The sequence below is a fragment of the Fundulus heteroclitus genome, chromosome 23 (assembly GCF_011125445.2).
Source record: "Fundulus heteroclitus isolate FHET01 chromosome 23, MU-UCD_Fhet_4.1, whole genome shotgun sequence".
NCBI classification, from domain to species: Eukaryota; Metazoa; Chordata; class Actinopteri; order Cyprinodontiformes; family Fundulidae; genus Fundulus; species Fundulus heteroclitus.
In genome coordinates this window covers 5359935-5380902 of record NC_046383.1, presented here as the reverse complement: position 1 = coordinate 5380902, position 20968 = coordinate 5359935, and the positions used below count along the sequence as shown (strand labels likewise).

The window sequence follows — 20968 nt, the reverse complement described above, 5'->3', positions numbered from 1 at the left end:
GCCCCGGGTTGTATGGGGCCGCACAACCCCTGGGGGACTCCTTATGGCCTCCTTACATCGTAAGATTTTAGTGATCTTATAAGACTATTCCACGACACACTGTGTGACGTGGATTTAATTATAATCGTTGGTGTGATGTTAAGTTTGATGTGTCTTTACTTGTTTTAGTCATAGACATTACACACGTAGGATTGGCGCTGCCTACTGGAGCTGACGTTTCTGCGCACCGCCATCTTGGATGGGTCTCTCATGGACCCCCAGTGCATTTATTTGTACTGAGGAAGCTGTTTGCCCAAATAAGATGAATCATAACTCCATTAATTTACTACACAGTTTTCAAACGATTTGGTGTGTTGCAAACAGCAGAAATGATGTGATTATGGTACAAGATGCTGTCACACATAAAAAAAATACATGTTTTCAAGCTAAAAACGTTGTTTTATGCTCTTTAATACAGACAGATATATGGTATGGCATTTTATTAAATATTTACCGTATTTTCCGGACTATAAGTCACAGTTTTTTTCATAGTTTGGCCGGGGGTGCGACTTATACTCTGGAGCGACTTATGTGTGAAATTATTACACATTTTTAACCGGTATATCATTACACCTGTTATTTTCCCACCAGACCGCAAGAGGGCGCTCTAGGCCTGTGTTCAATCAGATGTAAGCGATGTAGAAGCAGAAGTGCTGCAGCTTCTACCTCCGAAGTTAACGGAGTGACACCGAGGATGAAGATTTCACTGGATTTTAGTTATTTGGAGTGACACGGGTGCTTTGGTTAACTTCTTCGCATGTTATTTATACTATAGTTATCTGAATAGCTTTTAATATGTTATGTTAACATACCAGGCACGTTCTCAGTTGTGTCATGTAGCGTAAGCTAACCGTACAATTATTCAGCCTGTTGTTGCCTCCGTTCTATTTTTATTTAAAATTGCCTTTCAAGATGACATGTCTGTTCTTGATGTTGTATATTATCAAATAAATTTCCCCCAAAAATGTGATTAATACTCCAGTGCGACTTATATATGTTTTTTTCCTTCTTTATTATGCATTTTATGGCTTGTGCGACTTATAGTCCGAAAAATACGGTAAATGAATACATGCTTTCATGCTTAAATACTTTTTTAAACTCTTAAACCAAGATAATTTTTATTACATATTCGCAAATGCAAAAATGTATATGTTTTATATTTCAATAAAGAAACAAGTTTGAAGTTTAAATTTATTTTGTTCTCTTTCACACACGTACAATCCTGAGCCTTCTCTACACACCAACAATAAATTCTTCATATTTTTGTGTGCTGTGCATGCACACATGCATATACGTTTTTTTAAGGGCCTGGGAAAGTGTTCTTGAAAATTTCGAGGTCACTAGGTCTGGAGCTTAAGACTCTTGAAAAATAATTGTTTTGCACAGCTTCTTACATGTGTTGGAACTCTTTAACCACAGGGTACTTAATTTGGCAACGTGATTCAGCCTTAGTTTGTATAATACAGAGATAAAAAATTAATAAGTATAAAATTATGGTCCATTTGTTGGGCTTCTGCAACTTTCTCACCAAGTATAACTCATATTCAGAACCAATTTCGGCCCAAAATGGTGATATGCACTGCGTGATATACTTTCAATAATTATCCCCGGTTATTGTAACCGTAAACTAAAGAAAATACGGGTAAAGGAGCTCCCTCAACACGTAATAAGGCATCTACGTATATAAGTCTATGAATTTATTTATTTTCTCTCAGTTTGGGAAGCAGCTTGGGCTGGATGGTTAACACCGAGAAAAACCTCAAACAGGAATGTGATTCCAAACTTCAAAACTGTTTCCCAGATGCTGGACACACAGGACACGTGCCAGGCAGGCATGGAGACAATGTTTTTATTACTTATTCACAAATCTTATCAGTGATATGTCATTCATTGCAGATATCTCAGCTCATCATTGGATAATTATGAAATAATAATAAAATAAAAAAAATAACGCTTAAAAATTATCCTACTGTACGACATTTTTAGAAACTACACATCAGAAGTTTGGCCAGGTACTCACAAAAAAATGCTTAACTTTTCTTTTCCTCTTTTTACACTGTACAATACAACTTTTCTTCAATGTCTTCCCAAAGTCCCAGGAGGTCATAAAACTCTATGCTTGTATAGAAATAGCTTTTATTTCCAGGTGATGAGGTGTTGGTTGGGACTACAGCTGTGGGCATGGCTGCCTCTGCTCGGACGGCTGGAAGGAACCCGGGATTCACTGTCCTTGAGCCTGATCCTGACGTTCCTTCAGCGCCAGGATTGCTTGTCGGTAAAGATCTATCAGGAGACAGGTTCATCTGTTTACATTAGGGTTTGTGATCTCCCAGTCCAGGGTTTGTTTTTCTGACAGGCGTGGGGGGGTGAGAGGAGATGTTTGTGGCTCACCAAAGGTTGCGGAAAGGTCCACGGGTTGAGAGTAAGCCACGGGCATTCCCTCTGTGTTGATTTTGTTTTTTCGTTTTACCTTCACAACCTTCTTCTTCCGCTTCCTTTCTCCTTTAGCTATACGTAAATAAAAAAATTAAAACAAACAGTTATTAGGTTTTTGTTTCTGCACAGCCAAAGGAACAACATGGTGCAGCTAAAGACAACCTTTGCTTGGTGTCTCGTTGCTTTGGAGGGATTCCGGTGCATCCAGCGTCTCCTCTTTCACCTTTGTCTTGCGTTTCAGTTTGCCTTTTTTCGGAGGGATCAGGGCACTGCTGGCCTTGTCTCTGTTTCCAGAGTTTTCCTGCTCCCCTTCGTTTCCCTCGCCCTCCTCTTCCTCTTCAGGAGCTTCTTCGCCGTCGTTCGCACCTTTTCTGACCTTAAGCGGCTTCTTCTTCGTGTCCTTTGACTTCAGCCTCTTTTTCAGCGTGGTTTCCTGGAAAAACAGACCCACAATTTTTTGTTGCTGCAGATGTGACAACAAGCCACCTGGGCAGCGGTCTGCAGCTAAATATAACGCGTGGCTCATTAGACTCTCCACTGTGGCTCTGAATGACCTTGGCCAAAATGCTGAGGAACTGAGCAAAGTTTTAAAATATTAAAAAAGTGCTAGCTTTAGCAGTTTCATGCAATATGTGCATAATATTTCCACAAAGAATAACAGTGTAAAGACTACAATTTTTTTTGCAGGTTGCATAGGTTGCAAACTATGTTCTTTTTGAGATAATTTTGTATATAAAAATGTGTTTAACCAAAAAAAAACTAAAAATAAATTGATTCGTTAATTTAAAAATCAAAACAAATTTCCTAATGTAGATATCATAGCTTTTGTGATTCTGAACCAAATTCACTTAGGGTTATAAAGGTTACTGATCTCTGCTCTGGGGCTAAAATAAAAAAAGAGCAGGAATTGTAAAGTTTGTAGCTGAATTTTGATCTCTTATTAGCAGAATATTTATGTCTCTCAAGCTGTCACACCTAACTATTTTAGAAAGGATTTTTCAGACTTCTTTCTAAGGCAGTATTTGAAATAGTTTCAGTTGTTTGATTTGCTTTGCTTCTAGATTTGATCTAATATTTCTGGAGAACATTTGAATGTTGCATTGATGAAAACCAAAGATCTTCTGACCCTCTGCAGCATGTTGCGGATGGGCTGCAGCTTTCCTTCGCCGTTGCTCCTCCTCTCCTTGTCTCTCGGCCGATGAACCTGACGCAGATCCGACTTGCTGGATCTCATTCTGACAGGAGAGAAAACAGCGAATTAATTGTTTTCTTTAAAAACATTGGAGTGCTCTGTTCCCTGGATTCTCTGGATTTCAAGGTACCGTTCCATCCTGGTTTTCCTTTGCGCTCTCTCGGCTTTGCCTTTCCTTTCTCTCTCCCTCGGCTCCAGAGGCCTTTTGCTGTCCTGGGCCACCCGAGCGCACAGCTCCGGGTAGTCCAGACAAACCGCACGCAGCAACCAGCGAAGGCCTCGCAGGGTCTTCCTGTCCGACCAGCGCCGAAGGTCCATTAAGGCTGAACAAGGCTCCTGACAAAAACAAACACAGGGTCAGATTCTTGCTCTTGATGTTTTAGCCTTCACTGCCACCAGTACCAGGATTCCTACATGTCTGCAAAAACTTTCAGAATAAAAGTATCTGCCAGGCCTGGATAAGAATGGGAAAATGTTGGCATCTCTAGATTTGATCCTCCATCCTGATGTCTAATCGTTCCATCCATCCATCCATCCATCCATCCATCCATCCTGATGTCTCGTTCCATCCATCCATCCATCCATCCATCCATGTGTTTCTTCACCCATCTATTTGTCTATCCATCCATCATTTGTCCATCCATCCATCCATCCATCCATCCATCCGTTTCTTCACCCATCTATTTGTTCATCCATCCATCCATCCATCCATCCATCCATCCATCATTTGTCCATCCATCCATCCATTCATCCATCCATCCATCCATCCATCTATTTGTTCATCCATCCATCCATCCATCCATTGTACAACCATCTGTTTGTTCATCCATCCATCCATCCACCCATCCATCATTTATCCATCCATCCATCCATCCATCCATTGTACAACCATCTATTTGTTCATCCATCCATCCATCCATCCATCATTTGTCCATCCATCCATCCGTTACTTCACCCATCTATTTGTTCATCCATCCATCCATCCATCATTTGTCCATCCATCCATTTGTACAACCATCTATTTGTTCATCCATCCATCCATCCATCCATCATTTGTCCATCCGTCCATCCATTTGTACAACCATCTATTTGTTCATCCATCCATCCATCATTTGTCCATCCATCCATCCATCCATCCATCCATCCATCTGTCCATCATTTGTCCATCATTTGTCCATCCATCCATTCATTTGTACATCCATCTATTTGTTCATCCATCCATCCATCATTTATCCATCCATCCATCCATCCATCCATCCATTTGTACAACCATCTATTTGTTCATCCATCCATCCATCCATCCATCCATCCATCCATCCATCCATTTGTACAACCATCTATTTGTTCATCCATCCATCCATCCATCCATTTGTACAACCATCTATTTGTTCATCCATCCATCCATCCATCCATTTGTACAACCATCTATTTGTTCATCCATCCATCCATCCATCTTCCATCCATCCACTCATCCTTCCATCTGTACATCCATCCATCCGTTTGTTCATCCATTGACAATTCCTTCAACCCTTACATTCATTTGTTCAACCATCTATTTGTACATCCATCCATCTGTTTGATCATCCATCCATCCATCCATATCCATTTGTTTATCCATTAATTTGTTTGTTCACTCATCCATCTGTTCATCAATACATCCATCCACCCATCTGTTCATCCATCTAAGTTTCATCCATCCAGCGATTCCTCCATGCATCCAATCACCCATCCATTTGTCCATTTGTTAATCCATCTGTTCATTCATCCATTTCTCCATCCATTCATTCATTCATCCATCCATCCGTTTGTTGTTCCATTCATTTGGCCATCCATCCATCCCTTTGTTCCATGTTTGGTAATCCATCCATTTATCTGTGCATCATACATCCACACATTTGTCCATCTCTGTTTCATCCAATCATCTATCTATCTGTCCATCCATTTGTTCATCTGTTGCTTTGCTCATCCATCATTCATCCATCGAAACCTCCATCCTTCCATCAAAATCTCCTTCCTTCCTTCCTTCCTTCCTTCCTTCCTTCCTTCCAGCCAGCCAGCCAGCCAGCCAGCCAGCCAGCCAGCCAGCCAGCCAGCCAGCCAGCCAGCCAGCCATCCATCCATCCATCCATCCATCCATCCATTAATCCACTTCAGTAACTTTAGTTGGAAAAGGAATCAAAATGATGTATACATGCTAACTTCTAAATTAGCGTATGCCGTTTTGACAGAAAAATATATAGGAGCTTTTTTTTCCTGCGCTAATCTTTTTTCTATGAGTAATTCTGAACGGCACTCACAATATGGCACAGAGAGCGGCTCTGGTTGACCAGCTTTTCCAGAGAGAGAATCTCAATCAGTTCACTCCCCAGCAACGCGTTCATCTTATCCTGCTTGTTTGCCAACCTGAAAGCACAATAACAGCTGTGTTAACGTTGCGATGTCGTCAGTATTATTTACATTTAACCCACATGCTCATGATGTTTCGCAAGGTTACAGTCAGGGAGTAATTACACTAATATGGGTTTTCCTGCAACCCTCGGTTGCTTGAGCAGGTCAGTGAGAACCTCCCTGGCCTCCTTCATCCTCTGCCTGTCGCTGGAGTCCACCACAAAGATTACACCATGGGCTTCTCCGCAGAGCTCCCTCCAAACTCCACGGGACTCTGCAGCTCCTCCGACGTCCAGCAGCGTAACAAGGTAGTTCTCGACTCTCAGCTCGTTTTTGATGCAACCATGAGTGGGTCCCGCATCGACACCGGCAGGAACTGGAGCAGAAAAACAGCTCAGTTAGAGGTTTACATTTGTGCTGGGAACATGTAACTCTGCTGAGCTCAGCTGTTCAGTACCTCTTAACATCCCTCTGATCGAGGAGGTTTTTCCTGCTTTGTCAAGACCAACCACGAGAATGGTCACTTTCCTTCGGAGGAAATAAAAACAGAGCTGTATCAGGAATGCTTTAATCTTGTGAAGCAATTATGAGACCATTAACCTTCAAAAACCGGAGGTATTTGTTTATCATTCAGGCTTTTCAGATGTTTTAACTCTCTTACAATCCTTCTCAAGGTTTCGAGTCGCCATATAAACATGGGACCTCTTCCAGTGTTGTTTGTCTCAGTTTTGGTTGTTTTAAACTATTTAATTATTACTGATTATAATGATTACTCTGACTGTGGATACTGGCAAATTCAGGTGAGTAGAAACAGTAGTCATTATTTCCCCCCCCCCCCTTTTTTTTGTTACTGAAATGTTTCATATCCTAAAACATACTTTACTATCAGACAGAGAAAACAAATGATCCAAACCAACCCAGCCCTATTTGAAAAGTAAATATTCCCCTTAATAAATGATGTATTAAATGTGACAAGGTGTGTTTTTTAGTAACCAAAGTTCCACATCCAGGTCTGATTACTGTGAGAGCTGTGGAATCAAGAAACACGAAGTAGGCTTAGAGACGACAGGTCATCATTTGACGAATAAAGACATTCAAGAAGAGATGAAAGTGAAATCCGTCAGTATGGAAATTATTACAAAACCATTTCTAAGGAATTGGGACTACGTGAATCTCAGTAGGACCCGTAATCCACAAACAAAGAAATCATGGAACAGTAGGGTCAACCAAAATTTTTCCAGGAGCAGAAGACTCATCCAGGCCAGACAAAAACACTGCTGACCAAAAAGGAAACAAAGGCCCGACTTAATTTGTCAAGAAACATCTCGATGATCTCCAAGACTTTTGGAAAAATATTCTGTGGACGAATGAGACGAAAACTGAACCTTCTGGAATGGTCTGCATCACGTTACGGCTTCCGTAAACTGACACCAAGTTCCAGAAACAGACAATGATACCAACAGTATTGGGTTTGGAGGCGTTTTGCTTCTCATGAACCCAGACCACTGGTTGTGATGGAACCATGACTTCTTAAAGGGACTGTCCAGCCATCGCTTTGTGACCTTAAGGCTGAACACACTTTAATTATGCAGCAGAAGAATGATGCAAAGATCACCAGCCAGTGCACCTCTGGATGACTCAGTCAGAAGAATAAAAATTAAAGGTCTGGAAAGGCCTAGTTAAAGTCTGAAATTAAATCTGACACTGTGACAGAACTTAAATGGGATATTTATACCTAAAACCTCTCAAATGTGTCTACATGAAAACAGTTCTGCAAAGAGGAGAGAACCAAAAAACCTCCACAGTAATGTAAAAGGTGTGTAATATTGTCAGTTCTTGCAACTGTTTTACACCAGTTGTCACCAACGATAATGAAGTTATTATACTTCAGGGGAAATCCAATTTTACATAGAACAAGGTTGATTGGTATAGCTTTTTTATATTTATAAATGAAAATAAGCCTTTGAAAATTGTATTTTCTGTTTACTTAGGCAATGTTTTTTTAATATATTTATACTTGTTTTATGGTCTCAAATCATGAAAGGAAGACAAAAAAATGAGAAACAGAAAAATTCAGTGATGGGAAATTACATTTTTACTGCTGTATAGCCATATCAGACTCAGAATAATCAAGATATATCTGCCTCACTGGAATGTTCTCTTGTCTTTCCAATCTTTAGGAGTGTCTAAGAGAAATAAGTCTCATTGTCAGATCATATTTATAACCCAGGGACATATGCTCTGTTAGGTATTGTGCATCTAAAGTCGCTGGACTTTGTAGCTGCAGAAAGTCATAATGTGTACCTGATTGGCTCCTGGATTTTGGAGACCCAGCTGAAGCAGTTGCTCATCAGGTTGAACATGTTTACTTGAGGAGAACAAGGTGAGCACAGCGGCCACCATCTTCTCTGGAACTGGTACCTGCAGGCGAGCGGTAAAGCTCAGCATCAATCATAAATCAGGGCTGAGCAGCTTGAGCAAACAAGGAGGTCTAAACACAAAGGCGCTTTATGTGTGTCTACTCTGGGCTTTAAAGACGTTTCCAGATGGCAGGCTTTTCCCCCGTGTGACGAGTACGCCGCCTCAGCCTTGCTGTAGACGTTGAGCAGAAGGTCTGAGGTATTCAGGCCACTGACTAACCTGGTAGATATAAGTGGCGTTTGTTGGGTGCACCTGTTCAGGCACCATAATCTGCTGGAGCCAGTTTAGAATGGCCCACTTTTAAAGCGTTGTTCACAAACATGACCTATGTTTGTTCCCAAATGTTTCTGCCTGTCTTAAGCATTTCGAATCTTTGCCAATTGGTTAAATGGATGCCGTTTGCCTTCAACCGAATTTTCTAGTCAGCGCTCTTTCAAACACTTGCTGGTTATGGAGGTTTTTTAAAGCGTACACCAAAAAAAAAAAAAAGACTATTAAACCATTTTGGTGTGGTTCAGGAATCTCAACAATAACTAATAAAACACAAACTGTTTGAAAAGAATAAACAGTAAACCCATATTAAGCTCTGACCACTCAATATTTATCACCCAAGTTCTCATGGTTTCAATTCTCACATTTTGGTTATAACATCTTATACATGAGGTGAAATGCAATTTAAAGGATCTCCAATGCTGCTAGCGCTAGGGCTGAACAATTAATCGCAATTTCAATATAATCACAATTTAAAAAAAAACAATTTCCAAATCGCAGAGTCTGCAATTTTTGGCTATGTAACAATTAGGGAATTAGACACGTCTATTAGGTGTTGGTAAAATTTTTATAGTAGGTTTGCCTCCACATGGAATGGAAGACAGTTGCAGCATTGACATAATCTAATCATACATAGCATTAAGTACTGGTCAATCAGTTTAATACATAGACTTGCTTGTTGGTTGGACTTTATTTTCAACAAGGATTGATGTCCAAATCAACTAAAAGCTGTTCTCTTGAACAATATTGTGATTAATAGAAACATTAAAAGTTCTTGTTTTAAATAGCCCTTGTTTACAAACATCTTTATTTAGAGGCCATTTTTGTTGCTTATGGTCAATGCAGAGAAAAGTCAAAACTGCAATTTTGGTTGAAATATATTGTAGGCAGAACGCAAACATTACTGCTCTGAGTTTAGATGCAACTAATCTGCACAGCAAGGAAACAAATTGATTTGTTGTTTGTATATGTTTAAAAAGACATGATGAATTAAACTGTAAAAAAAAAAAAAAAAAAAAAAAAAATCGCATTAAATCGCAATATTAAGAAAAAAAATCGCAATTAGATTATTTTCCAAAATCATTCAGCCCTAGCTAGCGCCAAACTCTAAAGCAGGTTACATGAGTAAATTACACGTTAAAAGTTGCAAATGTGGAAAATGAAAAGAGATACTCACAGAAGCAGGTCTATGTCCATGCATTTGTTTGGGTGATCGCCCCTACTAACATCCTGCACCCACCTGCTGCACAGCTAATCAGGCTCACACTAAGCCTCCGGTCACCTCATGTGGGAGGAGGCTGGGAAACGTTGTGCCAGCTTGTCGACCAATCTGAGAGCTCCCAGGCTCGTTAATCTCCATGGATGGCGCGGGATTCCTTTTTAACTTGACTAAACGAAGGTGAACAAATCCGTCCCGGAAGACTAAAAGCGTTGTGTGGTGTGATGTGTGACGCGCCACGGTCCACTTTCCTGGCAAGGTCACAAAAGTGGCAATGGGCTCCACCAATCAGGACATTCCAGAGGAAGGACATAACCTAAAATCAAAAATAGGTGAATAAATACAAATAGACGTGTACCGTGTGGTCCATTTGATGAGCAAAGTGTCTCTGCGTGTTGTTCAGTGAAATAACAGCTGGAGGAACAAGGCTGTTTTCATAACGTTGTGTCCTGCCTGTCCAGAGGGAAGAAGCTGAAACTCGCTTTTTAAAGGATGGGAGTCATTTATTAAAATGTCTCCTGGTCTACATGGACAGGAGAGACTCCTGAGGCTCGCCAATCTCTCTAGATGATCACTTAATGATTCGTTTTAAGGTATTTCTCTCCTTTAAAGATGTGTGGTCTAACCATCAAAAACCAATGAAGAAGATAAAACTGATTCAATAAAAGCATAAAACACAGTCGTTACGGTTTGGTCGATATGAAAGTAGGAGTTTCCTTTCCTTTTTTTTTTTTTTTTTTTCTTACACATGGCTTTTCAGTTGGCCTCAAAGTTCAATTTGTCATGAAAGAACATTCCCGGATATTTCTAAGAATGGATACATTCAATGGTCTGACCTTACATGTGCGAACTCCTCCTTGAATCAATGACCTTATCGTTGTGTTGTTGTTGTTGTTGTTTTTTTCAGAGTTAAGCTGGAGGTTAGAGTCCTCACACCAATAGATAAAGTCATCCGTCACTGCGCCATGGCTGCTTTTGTTCTCCTGAAGCAGACTGACAACAACAGGATCATCAGCATACTTAATAATACATCTGTTGTCATGTCTGCTTTGACACATATTTGTGTGTGTGTGTGTTTTAAGTCTGAGAGGATCCAGTTTACTCTCACGCTCCGTGTCCTGAAAACAATCAAACCCACCAGATTGTTGCCTAAATCAGTGTTCTTGGAGCCTTTTGGTTTAAAGTTGCTGTTGAATTGTATTAAAATGCAAAGGACAGAGACACAAATATAAGTCTGGCACATGTTCCATTAAGATCCAAATGTTTAAAACAGGGGTGTCAAACTCATTTTGGTTTAGGGGCCGCATTCAGCTTAATCTGATCTCAAGAGGGCCACATGAGTTAACTCATTGCAAGATTAAATAGAACTAATAAAAGTTGACTTGTTCTTGATTTTTTATATTAAATGAATTTCACTTTTACACAATACATTATGAATAACCTCAGCGTTTTTAAGAAAAGTATGTGCAATTTCAACAATACCTTTACTCAGTTAAACATTTACTTGTGCATTATGCATAAGAACTGATCACAGTAATTGTACAATGTTGAAAAACATTTATTCACATTTTTTGGAACTTAAAAACACTGTCCTGCATGACAAAATACATCAAACAGATAAAACTTGAGAAATTATTTAAACTCCACATCTGAAGCTCAGTGCTACCATCTGCTGATTAAAATACAGCGCCCCTCGTGGACAATATAGGAACTGCATATTTTCAATTAAACGAAGTACATGTTTTTTTAATAATTGTTTTATCATTCTCTTCCTTTTATCTCCTCTTTCTTTCACCTTTTCTTTTTTTCTTCTTGTTCTTCATTTCCTCTCCTACTTTCCCATTGTAGTGTCCATATCATTTGAGATATTCCCTGCATGAATCATAATAAAACTATTCACATTCATAAATAAAGCGGAGCACTATGGCAAAAGCAGTACTGCTCCACTTGTGAAAGTCAAATCTGATGAGCTCTTTTTGGCATTATAACGACAATAATTATTATTGCCACATTGCCAGACAGGACACTGGATAAAAAAAAATGACAATGCATTTAGCCACTGGACCGGACTAAATTGTTCGGCCGTATGTTTGACACCCCTGATTTAAGAAGTAAATGTAACATACTTCCCTTCTCTGTTTCTGCTAGGCTTATATCCAAACTGCATGGAGTCTGTTTTTAAAAAAAAAAATCCACATCTGATCAATTTGTTTTATTATTATTTTCATTAAAATTGAGGTCAACGCTACAGGTCTGAAAGAACCAACAGTTTTAGTGCGGCCGAACTTGAGGAAAGGAACAGCTACAGCGTCTTTCCAGACGGCAGATAAATGTTGTGTCTGTTGTGGACTCAGCTCATCGGTACAAGGGCTCACATTTCATTTGACTATGCAGTGACCTGCTTTGTTTTTTATGGCTACAAAGGGAATTTATAAAGTTCTTTGAAAGACATTTACAGATATACACTCAACACCCACTTTATTAGGTGAGATTTGCATCATGATGTGGAGCCTCTAAATCTGATGTCAAAATGAACCAAAATCTCTATATCATGACATATTGTAGAAGCTGTGCCACACTGAATTAAGGCATTTCTGAAGACCCGACCCGGTCGCAGCAAGGGTTACTTGATAAAGTGCAGTACACAGCTGGATGCTGCATGGATGCCTGTTTTTGTGCTACTGTTGCCTTTCTGTCACATTAACAAGTACATTTTTTTGTCCACAGAAATGCTCTTCACTGTACGTTTTCTGATTTTAGACCATAGACGGGTGAACGTTTTCAGTGGATCAGGAGTTTGTGAAAATACTCCTCTTAGCACAGCCAAACATGCCACATTTAAAATCACATAATCCTTTCAGTTTGAATTTTAGAAAGACATCTTCACCCATATAAATGTCTAAATACATTAACTTTCTGCAATATTATTGGCTTATTCATTATTGGTGTTTACAAGCATCTGGATACATGTACCTAATAAAGTAACCAGTAAGTGTAGCACCTATATAACTTTATAGGTTTGATTGCCAATAAATTAGGCCTCATTTAGATGAGTATTTAGGGGTTGGTAAAATGTCATTTAAGTCCAGAAGCCCTCCTAATTAAACAGCTAATTGCAGCTGACACCCTCTCCAGTCCAGCAGGATTTGATTGACAGTCCTCACGAGACAGAGCTGGCTGTAGAACAGGTTGACACAAGCAGGAACTACTTGCAGACAAAGATCATTTGCAAGATTTTCAGTACAATCAGCGGACTCTGAGAAGAATCTTGAGCTCCAAAACAGACCAATGTACTAAAAAGGATGCTTCTGGAGTTTTACGGTCAGAAAGCAGTGAAAACTGAACATTTTATCCTCAATGAAAGCATTCACACCACTCATTTTTAATTCCCAAGCAGTTAGACTTCCTTTCACAGTGGGCTTGATCCATCTTATAACGATTTGTGTTTGGACTATAACTCCCTTTTCAGCCATTTGCTTGAAATATATCCAATTGAGAGCTGGTATTTACATGCATGGCCATGTACTGTGTAAAATTTTTGTTTGTTTTTGTTAGGGAAAAAATTCTAAAATTCTTATATTTCTTCGGTATTTGGTAGAATTTAAACTGCATGACTTGGATTTAAGGTTTTGGTGTCCTTCCACGAGCTCATGCCTAAACTCTTGACTGTTTACACCATGGCTACTACCAAAAAAAACACAACAAACAAAAACTAAATCTAACTCAAAGCCAGAAATAGGCCAGCATCTTATTGTCAGCCAAGACAGATTGGTCAAAAGGCAACCTGTTGCACATAGTTTAGTTGGTTTTATGTTCAGAAATCCATACATAAATACAAAGTAGTAACCAAATACACGTCCTGTAGTAAATAAATCCCAAAGATAATCAGCTGGGGAAATGACAGACAGAAACAAGAGCCTCTGTCCTGTGTTTACAGCGGATTAACTCGCTGTATTGCATAATGGTATTAATATAATAATCAAAGCTGTAAGGCATATTATGTAACCGACAACAGCCACTAGATGGCGCCCTATCAACACTTTAAACCTGAAACGTCATTGTTCTCAAATAGATTGTGTTCCTGTGCACTGACAAATCCACGTTAAATATAATTACGTGTTTATTTAAAGAACCGTGTGGAGCAGTACTAAGAGGCAGCACTTCAGCTGGACTTCAAAATCAATAACCAGTTACATCTTCCAGAGCAGCAGCAGCAGCAGCCTGTGGCCGTGCTTTATCTCATTATGTCATTTAAATCCATGTCCAATCAGGCGGTGCCCTCCTCTGCTGAGTAAACTCATCCCTGAATGTGATCACAACCCTGCAGTCAGAGAAAGACACACACACACACACACACACACACACACACACACACACACACACACACACACACACACACACACACACACACACACACACACCACAAAGAGAAGCAGCTGATCACCATGCGTCTATTTTCTCCTGCTATCTGCATTACACACCTTCTTTTTATACCGTGTGCTGCTGATTTCGCAGTCTCTGTTACAGTGATTGCCTCATAATAACCGAGAAGTCTGACAAACAATAATCAGACCTCAGGGCTTATGTGTTTGAGATTAAGTTACAGCTGGGAACTTTTGTTTTTGTTGTGCTAGTTCTGCCTTAAGAGTCATAATGAGGGAGAACCAGACCAATAAATCGGATTCAGCTTTTTGTTTTTTGGTAAATTGGGATTATCATATTTATTTGTATTTGCTACATTTTCTATGTTTTTTTTTTTTTTCAAATTCGCAAATTTATCTACACCAAGATTACCAATAAAACCCTAATTGTTGCTCCTGAGAACTGAAATAAAGTGATATGTTGGTGAATTATCCTCTTCTGTCAGACTAACGCTCAGAAACATCTTTTTCAATGTGGATCCACTGGCGTGCCATTCCCATGGATTAATCAGAAACTGCTTTTTCAGTTTACAAATATTTCTATACTTTGAGGTCTGGTGTCCGAAGCTGAATTAGAGATGATTATTCATGCTTTCATTTCATCTCGTCTTGATTATTGTTACAGGCTTTGTTTGAATAAGAAAGATCTTCACTGTCTCCAGTCAGCTGAAAAAGCTGTTGCGAGGCTTTTAACCAACACAGAGCAAGAGATGGCACATTTCCATAGTTCAGGAGCCTGCAACCTTTACAATCTAAATAGCAATCAATTTCTGCACAAAGAAATGGTTTTAAAATACCCACCTGTACACTGTGACTTCTCTTGCATTGTCTACATTTAAATCGCTTACTTTTAAATCACTGCTGCACCTCATACTGTAAATTCAATTATTCTGCAATTTTACAAGCTGTATGCAACGAAATTGCATTCTGTATGCACTCTGTGCAAACAAAATGACAAATAAAGTTGTCTAAGTCTAAGTCTAAAGAGCCATTTTGCCTTCAGTCCACTTGGATTAAACTCGTTCAGAGCCGCAAATGTTGCCTGGCCTTTTTATTATAATTTTTGATAAAGATCTACTGTAGGAAATATATTGTCATCGTTAAAGAAACGCTCCTTTATGTCTATATTGAGGATGGGATGTTGTTGTTATTTGTGAATAAAAAAAAAATCAGAGTTTCCAACATAATGAAAAAATATTGATTTAAAATGAGATATTACTGACACTTTTAGCATCATTCTGTTGTGAAAATTAAAAGCAATTATTCCAAGAAAAAACTGCTAAAACCTGCATTTCTTATCATTATTATACCATAGTAAAAATATAAATTGTAGCTAAAGTTACTAAGAGCCACTGTAGAATGTCCAAAGAGCCACTTGCGGCCCCAGAGCCACAGGTTGCAGACACCCGCCCTAGTTTTAATGTCTATACATTGGCCACCTGTACATTTTAGATTTTATAATTTTAGTAAAAGGCTGTTTATGGCTTCCCAAACATTTTAAGACAAGGGGGATGTCTGCCAGATTGTTGAAAGCATTCCCTCCATCTTTGTTTGATGTAACATCTGCACTTTTTTAATCTTTTCTTTTACATTATCTTCTCAGCTTAATGCTTGTCTTTATTGTAAGGCACTTTGGTTTCTGACCTGTGAAAGGTACTTACTTAATTACATGCCTTTAGATTACTTAGAGAGATGATAATGTAATAGCTTTGTAAGCATCTGCCAGATTGATACACAGCGTTGGAGTGAATTTGATGAACACTTGCGGGTGTATGTTAGGGCAACAAACACTTCTGGAATTCCCAGCACTCAAACTATTCAGGAAGGAGACGAGATACGTGTTTATAGAGATTGATTTGTTTTGAAGTGATATGTGGGAATCAACCTCAGAACAAAAGAAAAACAAGACCTATACCTTTGTGAGCTGAACAGCCGCTTGGAGAGGAAGAAGCCATAACTCCAAGAGCAATGTGTAAGACCTGAAATGCACTCAGACACAAAGATCTTTATTTTTTGAGGCATGTCTGGTGGGCTGAGTAAGCTGGAATAGAAGTATTTGGCCACAATGAGCATTGTTATATCTGCAGGAAATAGGGGGAGAAGCTTGAAAGCCTGAGAATACCATCCCAACTGTAAAGTACAGTAATGGCAACATCGCTGTGGGTGGGGTTGGGAGTATTTTGCAGCAGGTTGAACTGGTCTTCTTCGTCTTTAAGGTGTCATCAGTCTCCATGTGACCCTCTCTTCTGCATCTTCTTCTCTTTCACACTAAATACCTTCACATTCCCTTTAATTCTGTCTTTAAATCTCCTCTTTGGTCTTCCTCCAGGCCTCCTGCCTGGCAGTTCCAGCTTCAGCAGCCTTCTACCGATGTACTCACTATACATGTCCAAACCATCTCAGTCTGGCCTCCTCGTCACTCCCGAAGAGAACCTCAACATCATCTTCAACATCTGGTCTGGTGAACTTCACAAAATAGATTGAAAAGTAAAGAGAACATTGTGAGGAAAAAACTATTGGAGCAACGTCTCAAGACATCAGTCAGGAAGTCAAAGGTAGAGTTGCCGATTTTTCCGGACGTTTCCCCAAGTCCTTTTTTTAACGCATGCACAATACCGTCTTACCTTGCTCTTCTGCTTTTTAGGGGGCTCGCATGAAAAACAATCTCCCAAACCTACTCTGGTCTTATTTCTTTCTACTGAGGCCTTCCTCTTACACGGTATCTCAGTCCCCAGACCGGAGTTCTTAAAAAAGGGTGATCTAGACAGATTGTACCAAGAGCGATGGCCTGTGATCCCACTCTCTGTGCTGTCCTATTGACAAAAGCAGGACGTACAGTAAAGAATCAATAGCAGTGATTTATAAATCTATTGTATAAACTTGAGTGGTTTTAATCTCGAAGTGGATCTTTTAAGGATAGATCAATAACTGCATATAACAGCTGAATTTTCCTTTTAAAAAAAATTAAAAACGAACAGAGTTGGTTGCTTACTTCGATCCCCGGCGAAGCATTTCCAATCAACCTGAAAGGTCAGCAACACAGGAAATATCACACGGCATGCCTGTTCCTACATAACGAACTTCCTGTCTCCTGGGTTCTCTGACTGTGCGGTTCTTATCTTGAGTCAGTGACTCACACCACCCTGCTTCTGGAAACACTCCATCACTAATGACAAGCCGTCATACAGTGTGCTAAACTCCTCCACAAAGTCAGGGTCATCTCTCCTAAGGTCTCATTAAACAAGAAAATGTCGCCATGTTTTGGTCCAAGCTGAGTGGAAATCTGAGCTACTTTCATTGAAAAGTTATACTTCCTTTAAATTAATATTCAAGCTGACAAGAAAGGTGTTGCATTGGAAATGTTTTTAAGTGTCCTGTAGCAAACAGGGTCCTTTCACTTCACTCTCTTCTTTAAAGCTAACGAGGACGGTCCTGTGTTTGGGAGTTTGATTGACGGTTCTCAGTTTTAGGTCTGCACCTGTTCACGCTCCACTCTGAAGCCCGTAGGTCACTAAAACAAGGCCAAGCCCACCCGCCCTGCTGGGTGGAACTAAAAATGGAAGAGCAGAGAAACTGATCTCTCTTTGCCCGTCCTTCACAGCAGCACTTTCATTTGGACAGGACCGACACAGGCAGCCACAGAAGAGAACTAGTCCAAAGAGATTAGAATGATTTTCCACTTAATGTGTGAACCATTCTCCCCAGTTTATTATTTTGTGCTTTGTTTTATTATGACTAAATACTTTAATTTGACAGGTTTGAGCTCCACTAGTTAAACAGACAGTTACAAATGTCTGTCCAATTGGACATCTTTTCAGTTTTTATCTGGAAAGAAAAGGTATAGAACAGCTTTTCAGAACCTGGTTTGACGTTTACGCGCCCTGGTTTTTTGTATCTTGACCACTAGATGGTGCTAGAGTCAGCAACAATCTGTAAGGTTTCACTTTGAGTTGCTGCTGCTTCACTCTCGTCTCTTTAAGTCTCACTTCTGACAATGTATTGAAAAAAAATACAAAAGGTTTTCCAACATTTGCCAATATATCTGATTTCAGAACAAACTTTTTTTTTAAATAAATTTATAGTCAATATAACGGACGGATACTCATCAAACCGGAAATGAGAACTACGTTCGCCATTATAAAAAACACAATTCACTCAAAACGAAGCCCTGTAAGAAACATAAACTTCTTATTTTATATTAACCGCTCATTAAACGTGTTCAGATCCAACTTGGTAACAATGGCCATCAGCTTTTCTGCTTCAAGCCGTTTTATTTGATGACCATAAAAAAAAAAAAAAAACACATGGGGTTCGCTCCTTAAGAGTTCCCCGGCGAACGACTTGGATAAAAGTGAAGGCGATTGCCAAGGGAGGAGTTTTCCTTTTACTGTTATTTAAATGAAAACAAAAACACTTCAGGGCATCAAATGAAGTCTCAGATTATTTAAAAAAGATAATTTACTATGAGTGCAGCAGATGTGCTGAGGTAGATTATTCCAAAGATGCAATGATCTATATATAAAAGATCTCTTTAGAGCGTTGGTTTTTGGACCTGGTAAAACAAGCCGCCCATTACTGGAACCTCAATTGTTGAAATCATGAAAAGAATTACTAAAAATTATTTGTGAATGTATAAAAGCTGGAACATTACTGCTCATGACTGACAGCATAAGGGTATTAAAAAGCAACTTGCTCTACTGGCTTACGGTTGAGAACAAGTCGCTGTTGATGCCCTGAAGTGTTTGTGTTTTATTGGCTGTTTTATTATATTTGTTCTTGTATTATTGGCTGTTTTGTTTTACTTGTTATTTTGTGCATTCTTTGATAATTTCTAAACTACGGTGTGTTGAGGAATTACATTTTTGGAAATTTTATATTTGTGATTGTGCTTTTTGTTGTATGTTTTTTAATGTGGACCCCAGGAAGACTAGCTATTTGCCATGGCAACAGCTAATGGGGGATCCTTAATTTTAATAATAATAAAAATAAATTAAATAAATAAATAAAGACCAATGCTTTTTCCTTCCATCATGACGACTTGTCTGGCCTGACCTGTCCAGGATGTACCATGTTTCTCGCCCAATGACTGAAGACAGGCACCAGCACACAGGGGTGCCATAAAGGGGGGGGGGGGGGGGGGGGGGGGCATTAAAAAACGTTTGGCATTAAAAAACAGAAAGTTATATTTTGGGAGATTTATTTATTTTTTGTCATGGGGCCCAAAAATAAAATAAAGATAAATGTTTTTAGGATTTAGGATGTTTGACTAAGATTTAACAAAATCCACTTTATGTCAGTTTCCTTTTTTGGAATGTAAGAAATTACAACCATGGAGCCACAGAAGTGAAACACTGATAAAAGCGTGCAATTTAAAAAGGTAATTTATGCAGATGAAAAACTCATAGTTTCTCTGTGTTTAACAACAACGTTTTTCGGATGGAAAGAGCAGAAATTAGGATGAATCTATACAAAGAAATTGTTTTCTGGACTCTGTGGAGGAAGTGGCTATATGGTGTTGTCAAAGTTCACATCCATCATGGACAACACCGTCCACCCCCTGCACCAGACTATAGAGGAGCTGAGCAGCTCCTTTAGTGACAGACTTAGACATCCTGTCTGTAAAAAGGAGCGCTACCGCAGGTCATTCATCCTTGCTGCTACCAGATTATACAATGCTGCAAAATAACTGTAATCAATAACTGTAATTACAACTGTAACCACAACCGTAACTATAACTGTAAGAACCAACATTCAATAACTAATGTCCAATTCTATTTAACACACTGTGCAATAATCCTGAAAGAAGTGACTTCTGCTGCTACCACACCCGAATATATGTCAATACACACGCGTATAAGCCACAGTGATTGTACAGAAGACATCCTCTGCCTTATTTCCTTTTGTATTTTTCTTTTTTTTTTTTTTTTGCTTTTTCTTACCAACTCCTTTTGATCCATGGTATACCAAGGACACACTGTATATATTTGATGCACCTCGTCCTGCTTGACACCTCCTTCCTATGACTACTGATTACTGAGCCGATGTGACATGTGAATTTCTCCAATGTGAGATCAATAAAGCCTATCTTATCTTTCCATCAGTCGTGAACTCTTTCTCCTCATCCTTCACTAACAAAACAAACAAAAAAAAAATACAAAAAGCATTTTTTTTAATTTAGCCTATTCACAATCATTTCAATTCAATTAAAATTCAGTGAGGAGATATAATTAATACAACGTGTATCATTTGGATTTTAATTTTCTTATGAATAATGAGTCAAATTTTAAAAATAATAGGCCTGGGCTAACGCCCCCAATATTTCAGGGTCCTAAAAACGCCCGTGGGTGAATGGTAAACATATCAGAGACATTGCTCCCGATGAGAGGGAAAGAAGGAGCAAAAACTACCTGAGATCATCGGTTTGATAATCCAGGCCTGAATACAAATCCAAGTATCTATTAAAACCACAAATTCACGCCCCGTTGCTCATGTTGCGACAGGCCTAATATGTCGCAAAATCGTGCCATACATTGTTTGAGCTTTCAACCGTATTTACAAAATGAGGGAACGACTTGGCAAACA

At 39.2% G+C, this 20968-nt stretch overlaps 1 protein-coding gene across 1 annotated transcript; it reads right to left on the bottom strand.

Annotated features, from left to right (window-relative positions):
• Positions 1-1874: 1874 nt before the first annotated feature.
• arl13a (ADP-ribosylation factor-like 13A) lies at positions 1875-10064 on the bottom strand. The gene is made up of 10 exons (XM_012861669.3): positions 9924-10064; positions 8360-8476; positions 6513-6583; positions 6179-6431; positions 5965-6070; positions 3798-4003; positions 3602-3710; positions 2638-2908; positions 2431-2547; positions 1875-2322 (listed from the first exon to the last, which is right to left on the bottom strand). Exons 1-10 carry the CDS (start codon positions 9941-9943, stop codon positions 2261-2263), a joined length of 1332 nt encoding a protein of 443 aa, XP_012717123.2. The 5' UTR covers positions 9944-10064; the 3' UTR covers positions 1875-2260.
• Between the last annotated feature and the right edge of the window lie 10904 nt (positions 10065-20968).